General features: G+C 37.9%; 1 protein-coding gene across 3 annotated transcripts in view; it reads left to right on the top strand.

The window, feature by feature from the left end:
* Nucleotides 1-19230, top strand: part of LAMA3 (laminin subunit alpha 3) — a 115315-nt gene extending 96085 nt beyond the window's left edge. For all 3 annotated transcript variants that reach the window (XM_071554662.1, XM_071554661.1, XM_071554660.1), the window contains 25 exons: nt 35-176; nt 775-874; nt 1247-1363; nt 1447-1626; nt 3465-3607; nt 4656-4832; nt 5917-6068; nt 6165-6327; nt 6802-6935; nt 7423-7570; nt 8421-8540; nt 9459-9583; nt 9931-10051; nt 11179-11319; nt 12105-12235; nt 13097-13237; nt 14885-15029; nt 15335-15486; nt 15900-16089; nt 16357-16497; nt 17281-17440; nt 17580-17707; nt 17824-17917; nt 18229-18348; nt 18527-19230. In XM_071554662.1, coding sequence (XP_071410763.1) covers nt 35-176; nt 775-874; nt 1247-1363; nt 1447-1626; nt 3465-3607; nt 4656-4832; nt 5917-6068; nt 6165-6327; nt 6802-6935; nt 7423-7570; nt 8421-8540; nt 9459-9583; nt 9931-10051; nt 11179-11319; nt 12105-12235; nt 13097-13237; nt 14885-15029; nt 15335-15486; nt 15900-16089; nt 16357-16497; nt 17281-17440; nt 17580-17707; nt 17824-17917; nt 18229-18348; nt 18527-18672 — 3511 coding nt within the window. In that variant the 3' untranslated portion in view covers nt 18673-19230. The remainder of the gene's footprint in view (nt 1-34; nt 177-774; nt 875-1246; nt 1364-1446; nt 1627-3464; nt 3608-4655; nt 4833-5916; nt 6069-6164; nt 6328-6801; nt 6936-7422; nt 7571-8420; nt 8541-9458; nt 9584-9930; nt 10052-11178; nt 11320-12104; nt 12236-13096; nt 13238-14884; nt 15030-15334; nt 15487-15899; nt 16090-16356; nt 16498-17280; nt 17441-17579; nt 17708-17823; nt 17918-18228; nt 18349-18526) is intronic.
* Nucleotides 19231-21125: the final 1895 nt, after the last annotated feature.

Raw genomic sequence — 21125 nt, 5'->3', positions numbered from 1 at the left:
GCAGAAGGCTGCCTTTTTAACCCTGTTTCCTCAGAATAAAGAACAGTGCCAGGAAGGACGAGTTGGTAGGCTGTGCTGTGGAAGCTTCTACTGCCTATGACAATATTGTTAATGCCATCAAGGCAGCAGAGGAAGCAGCCAACAAAGCTGGGAAAGCAGCTGACTCAGCTTTATTGGTAAGTATCTCTAAGTGGCTATATGAGGGTAAACTCGTTACAACTAGATTTTTATTTTCTTTAACTTTGAGGAGACTCCAAAATCAAAGACCTGAGTGTCTTGTCATGCTTTATTTGTCTGTGACCATTACATGAATTGCTGTTCTGCATGTTCACGAATTAGGTCTTGGCTCACCACTAAACAGGCCAGTTACTGCCTTTCTGATGAGACTGTCCATATGAACACTGACTGTTGCTTTCAGTGCAAAACAAAGAGATTTTATAAGGCAAGCCTGGTAGTCACTGAAGGTGATTTCAGGTATTCTCCTACTTTGCACTACTAATACCCACAAGCTCTTCAGCAGAGACATAACATCTATCAGCAGTATGCTAGCAATTTCTCCCTAATGCCCCCAAATTTGTCTGAAGTTTGCTAAAGACCAAGGTTGTATCACACTTAAATTAATCCTGATAATTGTTGCTAAAGGTGGTGTTTTTCACATGATATCTCTGCCCTTGTACACTTGAGTTTCTTTAATTGGATTGGGCTACCTCTTCTACTCTTTAAATTTTAACACAATTACCAAACAAGCTTACAGTACCATGCTTCTGTTATCAGATTGTGAAGACAGAAGACCTATCAGGAAAAGCTGCAAGGTTAAAAACTGAGAGCAGTACGCTCTTGAATCAAGCACAAGAGACTAAAAGGACATTGCAAGGTACTAAGAAAGAAAATGTTAGTAATTATGTTGGCACAGCATGAAAAGCTTTCATTGAACCATAAATTTTTGCAGTTCAGCAAAGCTTCACAGCACTTGTTTAACCCAAAGAAGCTAATTCTGCTACAGTGGGACATCTTGTGATGTTTATTTCCAACAGCAACAAGGAGAGAAAGTAGATAGCATTGCTTCTACTATGCTATACACATTTGCAATACTCCTGCCTAGCCTTGATTTTGTTTTGTAGTGCACGCAATGCTCAGTGGCAACATGAGCTTTGTAAGAGTGTAGTCTAGTGCTGCAGCACCACTTATCCAACAAAAAGGTAGTATTTTTGTTTAAAATTCACACAGGCCATTCACTGTTTTGCAGGAATTGGTCCAAACATTGAAGACATAAAGCAAAGACTTGATGTTGCTGATGGAAAGAAGAATAACCTGCAAATTGATCTTGTCACTGTTAAAAATAATCTCAACAGGATAAACAGAGGTCAGTTACTTAATGATCACTTCTGCTCTGCCTCTTTCGTCTATTACTATAAGAACCTGCACATGCATTTTTCTGTGTTTCAGATGACATCGACAGCATCATCACTGATGCAAAGAACATGGTAAAAAGTGCTGAGGATGTCACAAGTAATGTATTGGATGAACTTCTCCCAATTCAAGCAGATGTGGAAAAAATTAAGAGTACCTATGGAAGCACACAGAGTGCTGGTTTCAGTAAAGCACTGATGGAGGCAAACAATTCAGGTATTGTAGGTGCTATGCGGGATCTACCAAATCACTGTTAGGTGACCATGGTCAGTTTTGCAGTAGAAGTTTTAGACATTTAAATGTTAGGCACATAGCCTAAGTGAGTATTCTGAGCTTCCTTTATTGCCTGTAGAAAGGGATAGACAGAGCAGAAGGTGAGTCAGGCCATACTGTGGTATATGTTAAAAGCTGTTGCCATGACTGGTCTCTTAAAGATCAGTGATTAGCAGGGTACCCCAGAGTTCAGTACTGTGTCCAATCCTATTTTGTATCTTTGTTAATGATCTGGATGATGGGGCAGAGTGTACCCTCAGCAAGTTTGCTCCTGACACAAAACTGGAAGGAGTGGCTGTCACACCGTAGGGTCATGCTGCCATCAAGACAAACCTCAACAGGATGTGGAAGCAGACTGAGAGGAACTTCATGAAGTTCAACAATGAGAAATCCTGCACCCGAGGAGAAATAACCCCCTGCACCAGTATATGCTAAACAGGTGGCCAAGCTGGAAAGAAGCTTTGTAGAAAAGGACCTGGGGATCATGGTGGACACCAAGTTGAAGATAAGCTAGCATTGTGTGCTTGGGGTAAAAGGTTTAAACACGGGAGGTTCCCTCTGAACATCACAAAACACATCTTTTACCATGAGGGTGACTTGAGTGCTGGCACTGGTTGCCCAGAGAAGTTGTGTAGTCTCTATCCTTGGGAATATTCAAAATATGTCTAGGCATTGTTTTGGGCAAATGGCTCTAGGTGGCCCTGCTTGAACACGGGTTGGACAAGATGACCTCCAGAGATCACTTCCAACCTCAGCCACTCTGTGATTATGTGATTTTCTACTATACTGGCTAGAGAACAGACCTAGACAGTTAGCTTAGGCTAGATGTCTGTTAGTTGAAATTAAGAGAAATGGACTGCGCAGAGCCTGTGCTGAATACATAATAAGGGACAATCACACTCCCAAGCAACTTTATTTTACATCTTTTCAGCAGATTTATCTGATAAAGTCAAGTGAGAGGAAAACATTTTAAATAAGATAAATACAAGCACTACTCCTGGATGTTCTTGCAGAGTTACAAGTCATCCCTGCAGTTACAAGACTGGCTTATAAGTAATATTTAGAAAAAATATAGGTCTGTATTTAATTTTATTTGCCTTCTGCATCATAGGTTTGCAGTTACAGTACAGATACTTTCAGGGTAGTTTTGTTTGTTTGGGTCTTTTGGTTTGTTTATTCCATTACAGGAGGTAAAAAATTGTTTCCTGTTAAAACGGAAGTTGAAATTCTTGTAGTATTTTCTTTTCTCCTGAAATAAATCTGCCTAGGTACTGCAAAGCTCGCTATTATATTATGCTGACTAGCAACCTTGTAAGAGTATAAGACATGCCCTACTCAGTCAGGCCAGCAGTCCGCCGGCCCCAGTATTCAATCTCTGACAGTGGCAGCAGGAGATGCTACCCAGGAAATTAACATAAGCCTGTCTGCTGTCCTTTACCCTCATCCTCCCCTAGCATCCACAGTCACTGGATAATAATGTTATGGATCATATTGCTGTTCTATGTAAGATTTTTTTCCTGGACCTTTATCTAAGACATTTTTGGAAGTGCTGATTCTGACTGCTTCTGCAAATACCTTTGGCCATGAATTTCAGGAGTCAAACAACGTCTGTATGAACTACTGCTTTTAGTGAGAGCTTCCTAATATTGTAGGACTAGTGAAAGCAGTTCTGTCATCACCCTACCCACGGCTTTTCTGGTAATCGTGTAGTGATACCATATTTTTGCATCTTGTTTTCTTCCTTCTTTTTAGCGTCAATGATTTAATTTCTTTCATTGCAGTAAAAAATTTGACAAACCAACTTCCAGACCTTTTCAGCAAGATCAAGAGTATCAACCAACAGCTGATGCCAATAAGCAACATCTCTGAGAACATAAATCGCATAAGAGAGCTGATCCAGCAGGCAAGAGATGCTGCAAATAAGGTCTGTCATAAGCATTGCAATCATTCTTGACCTCAGTGTTTTGAACATACAACAGTACTTTCGTTGCTAATTTTAAGTCATTTTGTTAAAATGTGTGCAAAAGACCAGACATAAATTTAATTCAATAGCACCACCCAGCAATGAACATAACTGTGATTATGAGAAGCATAATGATTTGTACATAAAAATGAGTGGATGCAGTAGCATCCTGCTACATCTTTCTCCCTTTAGGTTTTTTTCCCAGGACATCTCTCTGCAATACTTATTTGTACAACAGCCTCTTGCCTTCCAAGGTACATTATGGTGGCTTTGGCAGCAGGGATGGAATTGGCTCTGCAGCTTAGAGGCTGGGCTCTCCACCCATGCATGGCCAACTGAGTGTTGACACTGCCAGAAATGTTATGCAGCCCTGTGCTCTCATTTCTCCAGCTGCTCCAAGATGTTAGAAGCTGACTACTAACATCTTCTTATTAGACTGCCCTTTCTGTATTTAAGCAAATGCTGTAATTGCTGAAAGAATAATGTGGTCTCATGTCCCTAAGAAACATCCCTGAGTAACAGTGAATAAAAGAAATCAGTGATCATGGTGCAAATAGTTGTAATAGGGCACATGTTTAAAATATCAGAGGTATGTTATAGTTCCCAAGTGATAGTCAAGTCCAGCTAAGTGAAGCATCAGGATGTTTATGTAGACATCTAAATAATTCTTAGACTTACTCTTTAGAGCTGCAGGGCACATCCTTCTCTGTCCATGTGTTGAGAATAACAGTTATTTGACAGAGGCACAGTAAGGGTTAATTAATTGATGTCTGGAATAAAGAAGTGCTGTGTTAAGTGACAAGTATTGATAATACAGACTACTGTATTATCCAGTGTGTTTCCTAATTATATTGTTTGGTAGGATCAGAGTCCAAATCTGCAGTCATTGATGGCTGGAACATGACTAGTTTGTGTAATAGGTTACTTTACAATTCAACAAAACAGTGAAGTAAGTAGGATTAGTAGCAAGAGATAATTACAACGTATTGAATTTTGGTTTTCTTAACAGGTGGCTGTTCCTATGAGGTTCAATGGCAGCTCTGGTGTAGAGGTCCGACCTCCAAGCAACCTTGAGGATCTAAAAGGCTATACTTCACTTTCTTTATTTCTCCAAAGGCCTAAGAAAATATCAGACACCTCTGAAAGGACATCAAATAAGTTTGTGCTGTACCTGGGTAATAAAGATGTAGGTATATTTTGGTATTTAATCAGATTCTTAGAACAGACATCATGTTTTGAAGTGATTTATTTTGACTGAAGTTTATAGCTCCTGTTGGCCTATTTCCTTTATAATTGCTGTTATGTGGCAGTACAAGTGTTTTGTTCATTTCTTCACTAGCAAAGTAACTTGTTGGGTGGCTGGCTGCTTTGCCCCTTGATGCTTTGCTGTTTTGCTCCTTTGGAAGTTATTTCTCTGTCGTGGATACCATCACGCAGTCTTGTCAGCACTGATGGTTTCTGCAGCAGTCAGCACAAACTCAGCCCAACTCCTGCCTCGGAGCTTTGACTCTTTTCACAGTGGTCACTGTTAGTTTCTCTGTTGCTTAAAAAGAAGTGGTAATTTCAGTCTTAAAATCCAGCCCTTTGGCTAATTTGTCTTCTGAATATGCAGAATAATCCAGACCTGCTTGTGCATTCAGACTTGCTCAATCACCATCAAACATTTTTAAAATTTCCTGCATGTGGTTCCTAACTCCATTTTTAAGTCTTAATATCTGACAGCAGCATCTGTAGTGACTCTCATGCATATACAGAAAGCTGTTTAAAGGTAGTTGTTCTACACTGGATTTCACCTTTCTATCCCCTGAATAACTAGCCAGAATATCTTTTGACAGCATTTTAATTGTTGCTTCTGAAGTATGATATGCTGAATAAATATTATACAATTTTTTTTTACTGCTTCCAGTCACCTCAGTAGGAATCACTGTCTTTCACTGTGTGTTGTTCTGAACATCTTTGTTATTTCACATATATTGAGTCTAACTTTTAGTAAAGGTGTCATGTTTTATGGCTTTAGCTGGGAGATTTTACAAATGTGAAAATTATTTTAGCTAGTATCATTACTAAAATAAAAAGCCACACACAACATTTCAATTAAGTTATAACAATATTCATTGAATCTGTGCAGCATATAAGATTAAAATTTTTTCTTCCCAGAAATGATAAACCTAATTCTCATCATTAGATGAGTGGATTTCTTATGACTCATGCACAGTATGATGATGTCTCTGAGGACATTTATTAATTATTATTTGCTTTGCTATTTTTAGGCCTCCAAGGACTATATTGGTATGGCTCTGAAAGACAATCGCCTTACTTGTGTCTATAACCTCGGAGGCAGGGATGGAGAAATAAAAGTGGAGTCATTGGTGACTCAAAGCACAACTGAGGAAGCTGTTATGGATCAAGTTAAGTTTGAAAGGTATAAGATCCACAGTGCACAACAATCCTCTCAAAAACCTGCTAAGAACATCTTTTATTAGAGTGATGATATTTTGCTTGTCTGTTTTGGTTTTAGGATTTACCAGTATGCAAAGCTGAATTACATCAGAGCAGCAACATCAATTTCTCCAGAGCTTGAAAGCCCTATGAGTGCAAGCAGTGGAGACAGTGACACTCTCCTAAATCTTGATCCCAGCACTGTTGTCTTTTATGTTGGAGGATACCCACCAGATTTTAGGGTATAGTTTCTTAGAGTTTTGAGATTTTGTGTTAATCATCCTTTTGTTCTTACAAGTAAAGATTTGGAACCAGTAGTCTTTCAAAGCATGTGTAAAAGTTTATCCATGTCAGTAGGAATAGATGAGATGCAAGGATATGCTGCTTCCTATAGAGGCTGCCTGACTTGCAGCATTCTAAAATCTAAGAAAGGAGCAGGATGATCCTTCACGTGCTAAATAAAGGATGAAACCTGCCCAGCCCTGCTAAGCAGTGCTCCAAGTCCATCCATGTGACTTCACTGTAAATTGTGCTGCAGTACTTCTGCAATGGTATCAGATGGTTTGGATATTATATACAAATATATTATACTTTTTATATATTCACAATGTCATAGTCTGTCTCTTAATATTTGCAGTAGTCTTAGCAGTTAGATGTCAATGGAAAATTTTGTCAGCTGATGTTGATGGAATGTTCTTGATGACACTATTTTGCAGCCTCCACGTAATCTTGACTATCCTCATTATGAAGGCTGCATTGAATTACACAGCCTAAATGAGCATATTATCAGCCTTTACAACTTCAGGAGGACATTTAATCTCAATACCACTGACGTGCAACCCTGCAGAAGGTAAGATATAAACATAGGAGTGTTTCTAAGTTCTGTGATTTTATCGTTATGAATTCTTGTCTTTTCTCATCGAGAAGAATAACCACTGTAGCTAAACTGGTGATTTTTTTCTAACTCTTGGTCATTATTACATTTCTTAGAGAAAATCCTTAGTGGTGGCATGATTCACATCTATAGCAATCTCAGTCTGTTTAAACTTAAGTGTTACAAAATCCAGACCCAGTTTGTGGACTAATGGGTTCAGCTCCTTTATAAAATAAATATTACATTAAGTTAAAAAAAGTCAGTCTCTAATTATTTCCTCTCAAAGGACCATATATGAATCTAATAGAAGCCAGTGGAAGGTTTTCCCTCTGAGTAGACTGGATTGGAATTTGGCCCTATACCAAATGCTTTAAATAAAAAGTTTTTAAAAACTTAAAATAAGTCGTTGTGGTAGTAGTTTTTGCTCTCATATAATCACACCTGTGACATTGAATTACTACAGGTATAAAGAAGAGACTGACCAAAGCTATTTTGAGGGCACTGGTTATGCTCGTGTCACAGCAAAAGAAAGAAATGCTGACCGAGTACGGTACGAGCAGACAATTGAGACTACTGCAGATGAAGGCATCGTGTTTTTTGCAGCAAATGAGGTAAGGGGCGGAATGCTTCTGTCTGTTTTGCGGTTGAAGAAAATCTTTAAAACTTTTGATTATTCAAGAACATGTTAGTTTTAGTAATAACTGTAAGGAAATTTCTTAAAAGTGTATTTTTTCTGTGTGGAAAATTGGTAGATTCTGCTGTAGGTTTAACATCATATGGTTTAGTTTTTGGTAGTTGTGCAAGAAACAGGGAATTGGACTTGATCATCCTTACGGGTCCCTTCCAACCTGAAATAATCAATGATTTTACAATGGTTAATGAATAATCAATTTGTCAAGGCTGAGAAAAAAAAATCATTCCAAATAGCTCCTCCATTAGGCCCTGCAGAGAATTCAGAACTGGGGACAGGAAAGGATAAATGTAATTGGAATCAAACCTGTGTTGAAATACTGAAATCCTCCGATTTTTGAAGTGCATTCTTCCCAAATTTAGATATGAGTAGAAACAGAGTAAGGAAGAATATAGAAAGGGACATGGTGACTTACACCTGTAAAGGTGGTCAAAATGGCAGTGATGCTACTTACCCAGTAATGTCATAGGCATATTTGCAATCACTGTGACATGTTCTGGATAGTTTTTCAACTTTGATAGACATCTTGAAATGACACAAAGTGCTTTAGAGATTTGGAGAATACCTGGAACTGATACCAGGTCTGTTAATAATACTTTATAGTAATTACGGTTGATTAGTATAAGTTTTAGTCTGCTTTGTGTTATCCTTTCCCCAAAAAGCTTTCTTGAAGAAACTAGATAGCTTCATTAAAATTATTCACATGACAGGAAAAAAAATATATATGAAATTGTCACAGTTTAATTGTGTTGGTGGTCTTTTTGTTGCAGGATCAGTTCATCAGTGCACTCCTTATAAATGGTCATACAGTTTTTAGATACAAAGTTGACTCTGAACCTCCAAAAGAAATAGAAACCAAAGCAACTGTAAATGATGGAACATATAAACAAGTATGTAATTTTAAAGAATTGAGTGATCATTATTTGTAAAAATACAGATTAACTGAAACTAAATATCCTGTTGTAATGTATACTTGTGGAGTTTTGTACCATATGAGGAGATCTAGTCATTGGGGGTTAGTTTAGACATGTGAAAATTAATCTTTCTCTTGTCATGCTTTACTGTGAATAAGTTCAATTTTAACAATAAAACCACTAAAGAAAAATTTTTTTTCAGAGCAATGCTTTACATAAAGAGAGCTGTGTACATTGCATTGACAATGTAATACGTAGATCAGTGTTTTCACCACCTAAGGGTTTATTTCTTCAAGGTGGACTGGTCTTTATAAGGATTACTCTTTTGTAGTCTTCTTTTTGTTGCTTGTCTCCTTAGCTTCAGTCCAGCCGTTTTGTAGCACTATCATAGTGAAATCATAAACACATTGCTTAATCCCCTCGATTTCCATATTGATTAATTCTCCCTTTCCACCTTAATACATTTCCAACTAAATAGGGTAAGTTTCAGGGTCTACTGGAAGGAATTTTTATGCCCTACAGGGTCAAGTTACCTCCAGCCAACTGACTTAGTCTTTGTATCAAGCAGCAGCTACTGAATCTTCAGCCGCAACCAGAACAGTACTTGAATCATAGGTGAGGTGTGTTTTTAGGGCAATCTTTCTGAAGAAAATAAAACCTCACCTTGTATTTGGATAATAGAACATTTTCCTTAGGCATTTGCTTTGACTAAATGCCCAAATTTTGCAACGTATACATTTAAACTACTGTGGTTATCCTGGATTTAATCACTAGTAAACCAGAGGAGGGGAAAAAAACCCACTATAGAGTCCTCCTCCGTGGGAGTACTTATAATCTGCTTAATTATTTTTATTTCTGCGCAGTGCACTAATTCTTATGGTTCACAAATTTCAGATTAATTTGGTGTTTGACCGGAAAAAGAATATTGTTTATGTCAGTCCTAGTATTAGAGCCAGCATACATGTCTTCAATTTCACTGAGTACTACCTAGGTGGAATTCCACCTTTTCTACGGGAACGGTGAGTAAAAAATGCTGCAATGCATAGGCTTTGTATGGAAACTCCATCTAAACTCTTTCCTTAAACAATTTCTTTCACAATCTCTATCAGATACCTTATGTGACAAAAAAACCCCCAAGTATATAATACATGATCATAATCTGTGATTTTTGGCTAATGGCAAGATTTTTGTTGGAGTTATCCTGAAGATTGAGTTTGATCAGCATGAAGTATGTGTAGACGAGAAAGATTGTTCTTGTTCTGTTTTTCTGTTTCTTATATAGTCATCATTTATAGGCTACTGTAGTGGTGTGTCCTTTGAAATACCAGGCTACTGAAATCTTTTTCCTCTCACTCCCTGAAACCAGCTTTAATATATCCACACCTCCATTTCGGGGCTGCATGAAGAATGTGAAAAACCCATCCACTGCATCTGTTATTTTTGACGAGAGTTTTGGTGTCAGCAAGAAATGTTCAGATGACTGGAAGGTAATTTAGAAAGTTCCTTAAAAACTTCTGCTGCAGTTCACAGAGTCTGGTTAGCCTGTAAATCTTGGACCACTATGTTTTAACTAGGTCAAAAATTTTATTTGGTTAACATGTGACAGGATTAAAAGAACATGGGCTGGGTATGAAGGTTCAGAAGAAATGAGAAACCAGCCCTACTGTGTTAGCTTGTTCTGGCACGTAGTCCATCCACTTATTTAATACTGTTTACAATTAAGAATTCCTATTTACTGTGTAAGCTTGTTGGCTTCCAGTAGCTCTTATTGATTAGACTGGAATACTTAGTTACTTAGATCCAGATATTTCCTCTCACCAAGGTGTTTATGCTTCCTAATTAAATGACCTCTCAACCTTTCTTCTTGAACAGTCTTAAAAGACTACTTCTACTGAAGTCTCTCATTGCAAGGCTATTGCTCCACTCCTCTGATAGTTTTGTAATTATTTTTGTGTGACCTTAAGTTTTGCCGCGTTCTTTTTAAAATGGGACAACGTGATATTTCAGTGCTGGCTTAACCAATGCTGCATGGAGAGATAAAAACTATGGTTCTGCTTCTCCTTAGTGCTGCTTCCATGGTGCATGATCTCATTTGCCCTTTTGCTATGGTATTGCACTGAAAGTTTGTGCTAGTTTGCTTTCCCTTTGTGGCATCTAAACCTTCCACAGGGCAATTTCTTTGCAAGCTGTTTTCTTGTGTAGGGGTTCTGTCCTTCATTCTCTGTAACTTCTCAAGTATTAAAGCTTGTTTTGTTCCAAAAGGCACAGGTATATTCTCTCTTTTGATTCACACCATTTCAGTTCTGTAGCTCATCTGCACAGCTCCATAGTTATGAACCAATCCTGTAGCTACTCACTTTTGTGTCCCCAAATGTGAAAACTTCCAAAGACAAAGGAGCTAGAGATGAACGCAAGCCTCATCTCCATTTAGAGTTTTTCAGATCATAGTTAATGCTGGTGAAACCAATTCAGTCTGTTCTGTACTGAAATAATGGTGCTTGTGGTTTGTCTTGTACTTGGTTTTGATTGGAATCGCTCACAATTATGTTGTCTTATGTTGCCATTTCTTCTGATTAAAGGGAAGATCACTGAAAATATTATTTTCTCTCTTTAGGTTGTCAGATCTGCAGCTTTCTCAAAGGAGGGAATACTGAGCCTGAGTGCAGCAGGTTTCCCATATCCCAAGGATTTCCAAGTTGGCTTTGGCTTTCAGACCATGTCTTCTACTGGAACACTCTTAAATTATAATCTACGAGTATGGAACTTGTTCAGCTTAGCATATGTGATTGGTTTTATCTCTGAATCAGTCTTGTCAGTTTGTGTTATAAGTCTCATGTAGGTTGCTATATTTTAAGGCAAGAAATGGCTATAATAATCATCATCTGAGCATGGCATCTTGCCTATCATAAGCCAGATAAATGCATCTTGGCAATTTCTTCTCTCAGGCAGCAAATAGTTCGATAAGTTACTGAGTTTTGAACTCGAGCCTTCTACAGAGTAGCTTATGCACCCAACACCACCATCCCAGCAAGAAAACTGTTGTCTAATACAGTTAGCTGGAAATTTTCTCAGGAAAAACTGTCATTCTGCTCACACAGAAAGGTTACCATGATCAAATATGCAGAACAAAGGGGTTGATTTTGGCTACGATCCCTCAGAAAGCAGGGTGGTTGAAGCGGAACCCCATTCGTCCTGGCTGGAGAGGTTAAGAAGTTAGTGCACTTCCAGGCATTTGAGAAAGGGAGAACTGACTCCCCTGCTTTTCATAAAAATAAACAAGTATTTTAACTAATTGTTTGGTATTCAGAGTGCAGAGGTATTTTAAAACAGAAACTATGCTTATCATGCAGAACGTGATATAACATCTCTTACTAGATGACTGAGAAATGCAGTTTTAGTGTTGGAAGATTTGTTTCTTACAACCAACCACTGAGAACTGCATTCATGGCAGTAGCAAGAACTACTTGACTGCTACAAGGCTTACAAGGCTAGTACAAGGCTCTTGCATTTAGCTGATCATTTTGTGGGGTTCTTTTATAGCCTGATGTTCTTACCATCTTTCTGAGACCTGGCTCTGTAACTGCAAAGATGCGAGAGAAGGAAATCAAACTGGAAAAGAAATACGAGGATGGGTCAATGCATTATGTGACAGTAATGAAAGCAAACAACATGTGAGTCCAGTTCTTTATCTAATTCTTGTATGTTGTGGTTGGAGAAAAAAGATTCCAATTTTGTGGGATTTGCTCTCTGGATAAATAGCTAAAAATAGCCTCTGCTAGCAAAGGATACTGAAATAATGAAGAAAAAGGGGATTTTTGGTCTATGAATGTACATTTTGGTACTTGTATGGACAGCTGTTTCAGCTGTACCCCACTATGCACGTCTTTTATAGGTTGTGTGAGTTTTGACTGCTTGTCTAGCTGGAAGTTTGGAGCTTTTCCTGTTCCCATAACCTTTACCACTGTAACACAGGTGGTTAAAGAACCAGGGAAGAAGCAAATATTGTGTCTGTTTTTTCAACAATGATCTTTTGTGCAGAGATCAGAAGAGACAATTTACTGAAAAGTTTCTATATTATACTGACTTCTGTGAAACACATAAAATGACATGAGCATTAGCCAAAGTGGAAATTTTTAATGGTTGGCCATAATTTGGGGTGATTATAACTTGATAGTGTCTGTACTAGCTGTGGCTCACAGGTCAAGGCACCATTTTGAGGCAAAGAATTAAATCCTGTTCTGTGGTTGTCAGTGAGAGTTTTTTCATGAATTTCAGTTGGACCAGGATTTCACTGTAGGACTGAAGTACGAGCTTCAACTCTTGCTCGTATTTAGTATGGAAAAGCAGAACAGTTTCACTGCGGTCAAGGAGCACATACTGAAAAAGGCCCAGAAGTAAACTAATGAAGCTCTAGCATAATTACAATGTAAAAAACCCCACATCTGCCAAATGGTTCTTTTTTATACGTATTTCATTGAGTTTCATAAACATTTCTTTGTATTTCATGCTTACTTTTATTCACTTTGTTTCAGAGTACATCTGCTGGTTGATGATGAGTCAAAATCAGAATCAGTTGACTCTCCCAGGGCATTCAACTCAGAGGAATCAAACAAACCCATAAAATTTGGTGGAGATGATTTTGAAGGTTGCATCTCAAACATCTTTATCAAAAGGTATTTGGCCTAAAAATAATTTTGTTTCATGCATTTTGGCCTGTTCTCATTCTTTAGTCATATTAAAATCACTTTTTGCTAAAATGCTTTTCTCCTACCTGTGAAAAGCCTTCATAACTTCACTGCCCTCAAATATTCAGGTGTATTATACATAGTATCAAATTGTAATTAATCTGCTGCTCAGATGTAAAGGAATTTTAGTCTGAATCATGCCTGTTTAGCAGTCTGTTAGCCAAAGAGTGAACTCTACACAGTGAATTGGAAATGCCCCAACAAGGGATTCAAAAAGATCTGCCAGATTGTATTGTTATGGCTCCCCAGGGAGCCAGGTAATGAAAGGAGCAAAACTACTGCCAGCACCAAAACAGTTACGAAACAAGTGAGAGCATATATAAAGAAATCGTGCCTGATCTAGTTATCTCTTTTCTTCATGTGTTTGTCTGGTTATTACAGACATCTTACAGGCAAAATTTAGGAGAAAAATTATGCATAAATATGTTTCTAGAAGAAAAGCATTCCTTGAGTCACGAGTGATGTCCTAGTGGGCCTGGGCCTTTGTATCAGCTGAGTGTTGCTGAGTATTTATACCTGTGTGGAGTTTTCAAAAAATAGTGTATTTGATTGTCGTAGAATCACAGAAAGGTTTGGGTCAGAAGGGACCTTTAAAGATCATCTGGTTCCATCCCCCCTGCAACAGGCAGAGACACCTCCCACTAGACCAGGTTGCTCAAGTTATGTCTTCATTTAAAGCACTGCAAGCCAACAAAGTAATCTGCATATTAACTACCTTGTCACAAAACAAATTGGGAAAATTACTTTCAGTACAAAAATAGATGGAGAATTAATACTGTGGCTAGTGTGAACGAGTCAATAGAGAATAACCAGCAAGGAAGGAGTTCAGGTTCTAGCCCCAACTGTACCGCTCTTCTCCTAGAAGACCGGGGCAAGGAGCTTCATTGCTGTTTCTAGTTGTAAGGGGTTTGTAATTTACTGATTAGAGATGCTCTGTACAACTTAGAAAATTATAGTATTACTTAATATTATCCTTTATGCACACAGGAAATTAGTTTTGACATTCACACAGGAAATTAGTTTTGACGGTCTTTCTGATAATTTGACTCTAATTTTAAAGCTGTATATGAAGTTCTGGTGGGCTTTTGCCCTTGACAAAACTCATTAGAACATTTTATTTAAGAGAGAGTGAATCATTTGACTGAGCAGAACCTGATGTTGCCATTTTTTCTTGATCTGCTACTGGTTATGAATAATTAAGCAGCAAAGTTTTATAGTCAGATCCAGAATCTTATTTAATAAGGCCACTGCCATTTTCGCCCTTGTTTTTCAATAGCAATATTTGTTGTGGGTTTTTTTTAATAGACAGCTTTTAGCAAAAAATACTTTATTTAGAAAATATGAGAATAAAAACATTGGAATTTTTCCATAGCCAAGAAGAAATGGGCAGAACCATGACAAATAGAAAGACTTTTTACAGCAGTGAACATACATTTTTCTTTGAAAAACAAAAATCAGTAACATTGGATCACTGGGAAATCTGTTTTATACAGAACACAGTTTTACAATATATTGTTGATTATGCTAAAGAAAAGGAATACCATGTCACAACATTTTCTGCTTTCATCACTACAGGACAGGTCAGCTCCCTGAGGTTCAAAATCTCATGAGTTATACTGGCAAGTCTGGTGTATCCCTCGGAGCTTGCCACAAATACGAGAACCTTGAACCAATGCTGCTGAAGGAATTTAAAAATCCCCTCAGAGTTAAGATGCTCAAGGTATGCTTATTGTTACTGTCATCTTTGCTCCATATTGATGCTTCACTCCATATTGATGGCTTTGTCTGCACAGCCATCATTTGTAGAACTGAGATTCAGATGCTCTTATTTTCCTTGCATCTTACATATGAAGCAAGTTGGAGTTTCATGCTAAACCCACACCTGTCCAGAATGACAACAGCTTTTCTGTCATTTAGGGAAGGCTGTTGAATGTCTCAGGTGGGAACTCTTAAATGTGTTGATTGAAATGTTTCTATACTATTACTATTCACAGTAAATGTTTCAATTCTGTCTTGCATGTACAGAATGAAAAATACCTTGATTATTTGAAAACTGCTAATGTGAAAAATCACAGTATACCAACTCAGTTACATGTCAGCAGTGAAGCTTATCTCCTTGGAAGCATCCCCAACAGTTTCATATCCTACATGTTTTCTCCATTGTTATCTACAGACAGGTAATACAAATGTTCTCAGTTCCCCTCCTAATGCCTGAATTGTCAAAACTGCTTGAATCTTTGGGTGCCAAGTATTAGGGTTTTCTTCTTGATTATGTCCTGGGCCATAACAAAAGGACACTTCCAAAGGTTCAGGCGCTTTTTTTTATTATGCAAACATTTACCTAAACAGAGTAGATTGAATGGGATGTGGTAGACAATTATGGTACACACTGGGGCCAATTTTTAAGCCTGAATACATCAAGTTTCATTCACATTCAGACATGCAGGCAGTGTAGAATGCCATGATTCCACTCAGATGCTATTCTTCACTTCACAAACAGAGTTTCACTGACTTTTTTTCTGGAGAACAGAAAGGATACAACAGCTAACAAAAGAGACCTATACTTGAATAAGCTTACTTTCCACTACAGGTTACATTGTTCTATAGACGTACGGACTCGATCATCAAAAGGATTAATAGTCTTCATGGAGGAAAGGTCTGAGGACTCTTATATGGCCCTCCACATTTCAAAAGGATGTTTTGTCTTCTCACTTGTCTCTGGAGGAAAACCAATCAAAATCAAAACCAGTATTAAATACAATGATGGACAATGGCACACTGTAAGTAGTATGGCACGGGAATTTGGTGAAAGCACCACTAGCATTCAGAAGTTTTAAGACATAAGAAAGTCAGTTTTGGTCATTGGAAGTTAATTCCTGTGCCTGAAAGTTCATGTGGTTGACAGGTTTCTGACAGAACTTATTGAGACTGATAGTTGCTGCACATTATTTTCACTTTAAGTATTTCAACAATATGGTGTTTGATTTAAAGACTAGGCTTACACTGGCCTTTGGGTTTTCATTTTGTTATGTTTGCACCCTGGGAAGGTGGTCTTCAGCACAGATGGGAAGAACGCCCGACTTGTTGTTGATGGTCTAAGGGCCCAGCACAGAAGATTAGCAACAAATTCCGCCATCAGTATTAAGCCACCAATCTATGTGGGAGGGCTTCCATCACTGAAAAAACAGGTAAGTCATTCATACATTCACCCATACACACTCCCATGCTGCACTAATTACATATGGAAGCGTTTAATATGCAGGATTTCCATGCTGAAAAGCTTTTGGGGGCATTTCCAAGCACCAAGTGAGCACCATCTGTGACTGGCGTTTGCAGTTGTTTGTCACGGATCTTTTTCCTCACCTGTTAACATACCCTTCATCTGGACCTGTATTTTCAACATGTGTTGCTGAGGCACTGATAACAACCATATCCTGTTTTCATTTTTATTCTTTAAAAATAAAGATCAAAGTCACATTTTTAATTCCAGAAATACCATCTTTCCGCAGAGTATTTATCTCAGTGGAAAAAGCAATAATCTGTAGAGAAACAAAAGAGAAAATTGAGCAATTTCTCATTAAGGAATTACAGATGTAGAACTGGATTCTAATCTGAAATATATGTGGTTTCTATTTAGAAATAGGACACTTAATGATCTGAGATATTTTATAAAATCAAGTTTAAATAAACAGACTCTTAGGAAGGGAAGAAGGTATTTGGGATTTCACAATTTCTTGCATTTTCTTATTGACACTTCACTGGGAAGTAACTGTTCTACAAGCAGGAGTTATGTTAATTCAAAATCAACTGTTACTTTTGTGTTTTAAGCTCTTTTTTTTAGAATTTTTGAATTCCTTTTCACTGCATCAAAGATGGGTTTTAGATGCCTTTAGTGCCAGTTGACTTTCTACAGTTCAACAGTCCAATAAGAACTAATGTTTTAGTATTCATGTTTTGTAATATGCTTTCAGAATATACCAATGAAGAGTTTCAATGGTTGCCTGAGGAATTTTAAGGTGAATGGAGAAGTTATGAATGCACCTCAGCAAAAAAATGGTGCTCTTCCGTGTCTGGATGTTCCCATGGACAAAGGGATTTATTTCTTTAAAGAAGGAGGATATATCACCATTGGTAAGATGTGTAAAGATACTGGTGTATGGAATTATGTCTAAAGTGTATATGTGTATGGCTTATCTTATTTATTTTTATGTGGTTTTCCAATTATCTCCTCCTACGATCATTCTTCTACTCGCTGTTTAATTCTACACAGGTAATTTGCTGATGGGAGGGGATTTTAGGGTTGAATTTACCATTCGACCAAGGAGTGCAACAGGTATACTCCTCTATGCTGGAAGCAAGCAAGACAACTACTTGACTATTTACATGGAAGGAGGAAAGGTAAGTACAGACTGCTTCCATTTCAGCTGTATTTCCCTCATTCAGCAGAGGGAATTCTGAACTTTTTGTGTTGCCCCTTTTTTGTCACAGTAGCTTAAAAGATATGTTTTTTACAGGTCATCGCTGCTGGAAATAGTGGTGCTGGAGAGTTCCAGACATCAGTCACACCCAAGAAACCTCTGTCTGATGGACAGTGGCATACCATTGCAGGTACATTTTACATACTAGTTCTTCTGAAACTTTAAAGGGATAGTAGGCACAGAGCACTACAGCTCCAGATCATTAATCATTTCACTTCTGTTTATTCTGAGAATACTCTTCAGAAAAATATAAGTATCTTGTATTAATTCAAGGATTTATATAAGAATTTGGGGGGAGGGGCTCTCTTAAGCCTTTGAATGAAAATAAATCTATTTTTCTAGTTAAATTTTAAGAGAGATGCTATTTAAAACTAGTGCCCATATCTAGTTGATTCTCTGATAGGGTTGAGAAAGAGTTCTCATTTACCTGCTCTTTTGTAGTCTCTCAGAAGGAGAACACTGTGAAGCTACAGGTGGGCACATGGAGTAGCTATACCACTGGACTTCAACCCTCTCCTGCTACACGTGTGTATCAGCCACTCTACTTTGGCAAAGTTCCAGGTAATGTTATTGCTTCTTATTTTTTCATGTATCTACAGGCTTTTTTTCCTTTCCAAAAAAAATGGTCCCATCCATGCATGTAGTCCTGAATCATTCCTACTCTTTTGAAAGCCTTGCAATAATTCTTTCAAATAATTTTCATTTTATTAACTTGGTCTTCCTACCTTGTTTTTTGCAGCAAATTTGGACACCCCATGGCTTCCAGTTCAAGGCCCGTTTTTGGGCTGTCTTCGGAATATTAACATCAATGACAAACATGTCTCCACCAGGAGGATTTCAGAGATTCACGGCGTAGTGAATGTGCATGGGTGCCCAATGAAGTAACTCTGCTGTTACAGTTGTCCTACACACATCAGATTGTGTCTGATGGAAGTACTGTGTGAATTCCCCTGTTACTGAACACCATCAGTCATCAGGCTGCTTATTCTGAACAGCCAGTGAGCAAATGCATCCTCTGGATGTGGACTGTGCCAAAGCAAATGAAAAGTATTTGCTTTGATAAACTCCCTCTTAAATGCTATTGATTTCCAAGGTAATCCATTGTGCCTTTTGAAATATATGCAGAAAATACAACTGTATATACCCTACTGGGCCAATTCTGCTCTCACCCACAACAGCATAAACTTGAGCAACTCCAGTGCCTTAATTTTGGAAATTTGCCTTAATGTTGGTCATCTTGAAAGCAAATTTGACCCATTAAGATAAAGAATTTTATAAAAATATGAATCTCTTTGGATTGTTGTGTATACAGAAATGTACATTAATGTTAAAAGTAATAATAATAATATAAATGGAGTTTGAAGCACTTTAAGGAGTGAAACTCTGGGAGTTTGTTACAATGTTAGGAATTGTGGGACCAAATAAATGCAGTGTGTTCTTAAAACTATCAATTTTCTTGGTTTTTTTTTCAAATTGGTGGGGGTTTTATGAGCTTTTTAAAGGCTGCTAAATCCTGCTTGCGTTATCCAAATATTTCAGTAGCTTTAAGAAGCTGATTTGCCTGAATAAGCAGGTATCCATCATCTCTGTTTATGTCAATTTGGTTATCTAAATATCTCAGAGAGTCATTTTTTTGCAATCTTCAGAGTCAGAAAGTCTCCTCCTTAGGCACTTTTTTTTTCCTAAATAAATGAAGACAAGTTATATCAAGAATAGCAGGTGCACCTGCTACAATTATGTAGCATGAATTACAGGACTAAACCAGGAAAACCATTTTCTTCGACATTCAAGTCTTCACTTTGTACCTGATTGTGACCCACGGTGGAGGGCAGGGAACCCAATTTGCTCTGTTCTCCTGAGTAGAGGGCTGGACTGAACAGACTTCTTCCACTGTCATTCAGAATCAACATTTTGATAGTTTGGGGTTTGTTTTTTTCCCAGTGCTGTCCCTGGTGCCAACCCCTTATTGCAAAATTAAAACCCTTCCTAAGGCTGGTCCTTGATGTAGACAGGCATGCAAAGAAATCCTCCTTCCCACTTAATGCTCCTATTTCCCATTTCCTTCTTGCTCTAGGTGCAGCAGTGTGTCCTCAGAGTGTTTGAAATGAGGTGCAAGCTGGATTAATAGAAGATGCCGGATCAATGGCCCTTATGGCTTTGGTCATTAATCCCTTGTCAGAATTTTACAGCTTTGCAGGACAGCAAAAGTGTCAATAAGCTGTTCACATCAAATTTTCTGTTGCTTTCTCTTTTACAGCAACTCTTTTACAGGCAGATCTCTGCCCATGCAGAGACTTCTCAGCTAGTTTTGGAGTGAATTGGATGTGGTGGGTTGAGGCCTCTGAGGGAGCAGATCAGCACGTAATGGCAGAGCCTTCTCTCCGGAGATGCTCTGCAGAAACATATTCTCCTGTTTGGCAGCCATGGGACAGAAACAGCCATTGGCCTTGTGGTGACGGGGTTCAGAAAGCACCTTTTTGGCATAGCAACCGAATCCTTTCTACTTGTAAAGCTCACTGCCTTTGAAGTAGACTCTCAAATACTCATGTGACCAAAACTGCAGAAATACCCAACTGATTTACTGGCCTTAGTTAACACTAAAAGTTTCCGCAAGGAGAAAGGAAGAACAGTTAAATTTTATCATGCATTCCTCTAGTAATATTGCATATCTCATGCCCATCAGACTGCTCTCTGCAGTCCATTCTCTGCTCTGTAAAGCAGATTTTCTCTAATCACATAAAGAATCCTTTCCTTCTTCCCCTCCCCCACCAGAAAAAGCAATCATGGCAAAGATATTTGCATCACAACCTGGAGTCGGTCCTGGATTTCGATTCCCTTCCATCTGATTTTACTTATCAGAAGTGGTTTTAATGCTGATAAGAAGAAATGAAAAATTTATAAAGACTTGAGTAAATGTAAGATATAATGATCAGTAAGTATTAATTCCAATACAATACTAATTGCATAGCAAAGAATTAGGAAAATCTCTTTAGTTTTAAGGTTCTTTGTGGTGGGTATTTTTCCCCCATTTTTTTTTCAGTTTTATTGTTTCCATGGAATCAGGCTGTCACACGTTGTTGGGACAACCAAGAAAAGCCAACTATGTTTCAGGTTTTAAGTTTTAACATAGATAAATCTCTATCAGGCTGATGAACACTTAGTAAAAAGCTTTTTGATCATGAAGAGCCAGTGGATGATTTTTACGTGAAGAAAGAAGTTGTCCTGTTTCAACTGATAAAGACTTTTTATTACTAAAGAAATCCACATGAACACTGAACTGTATTTCATGCATTTTCTGTTCAGTGCTTAGAATACTCTGATTTATTTTCACATGGGAA

This window comes from Pithys albifrons, chromosome 4 (assembly GCF_047495875.1).
Source record: "Pithys albifrons albifrons isolate INPA30051 chromosome 4, PitAlb_v1, whole genome shotgun sequence".
Classification (NCBI taxonomy): domain Eukaryota; kingdom Metazoa; phylum Chordata; class Aves; order Passeriformes; family Thamnophilidae; genus Pithys; species Pithys albifrons.
The sequence above is the reverse complement of the archived record's forward strand: the minus strand, read 5'-3'. Positions and strand labels throughout refer to the sequence as shown.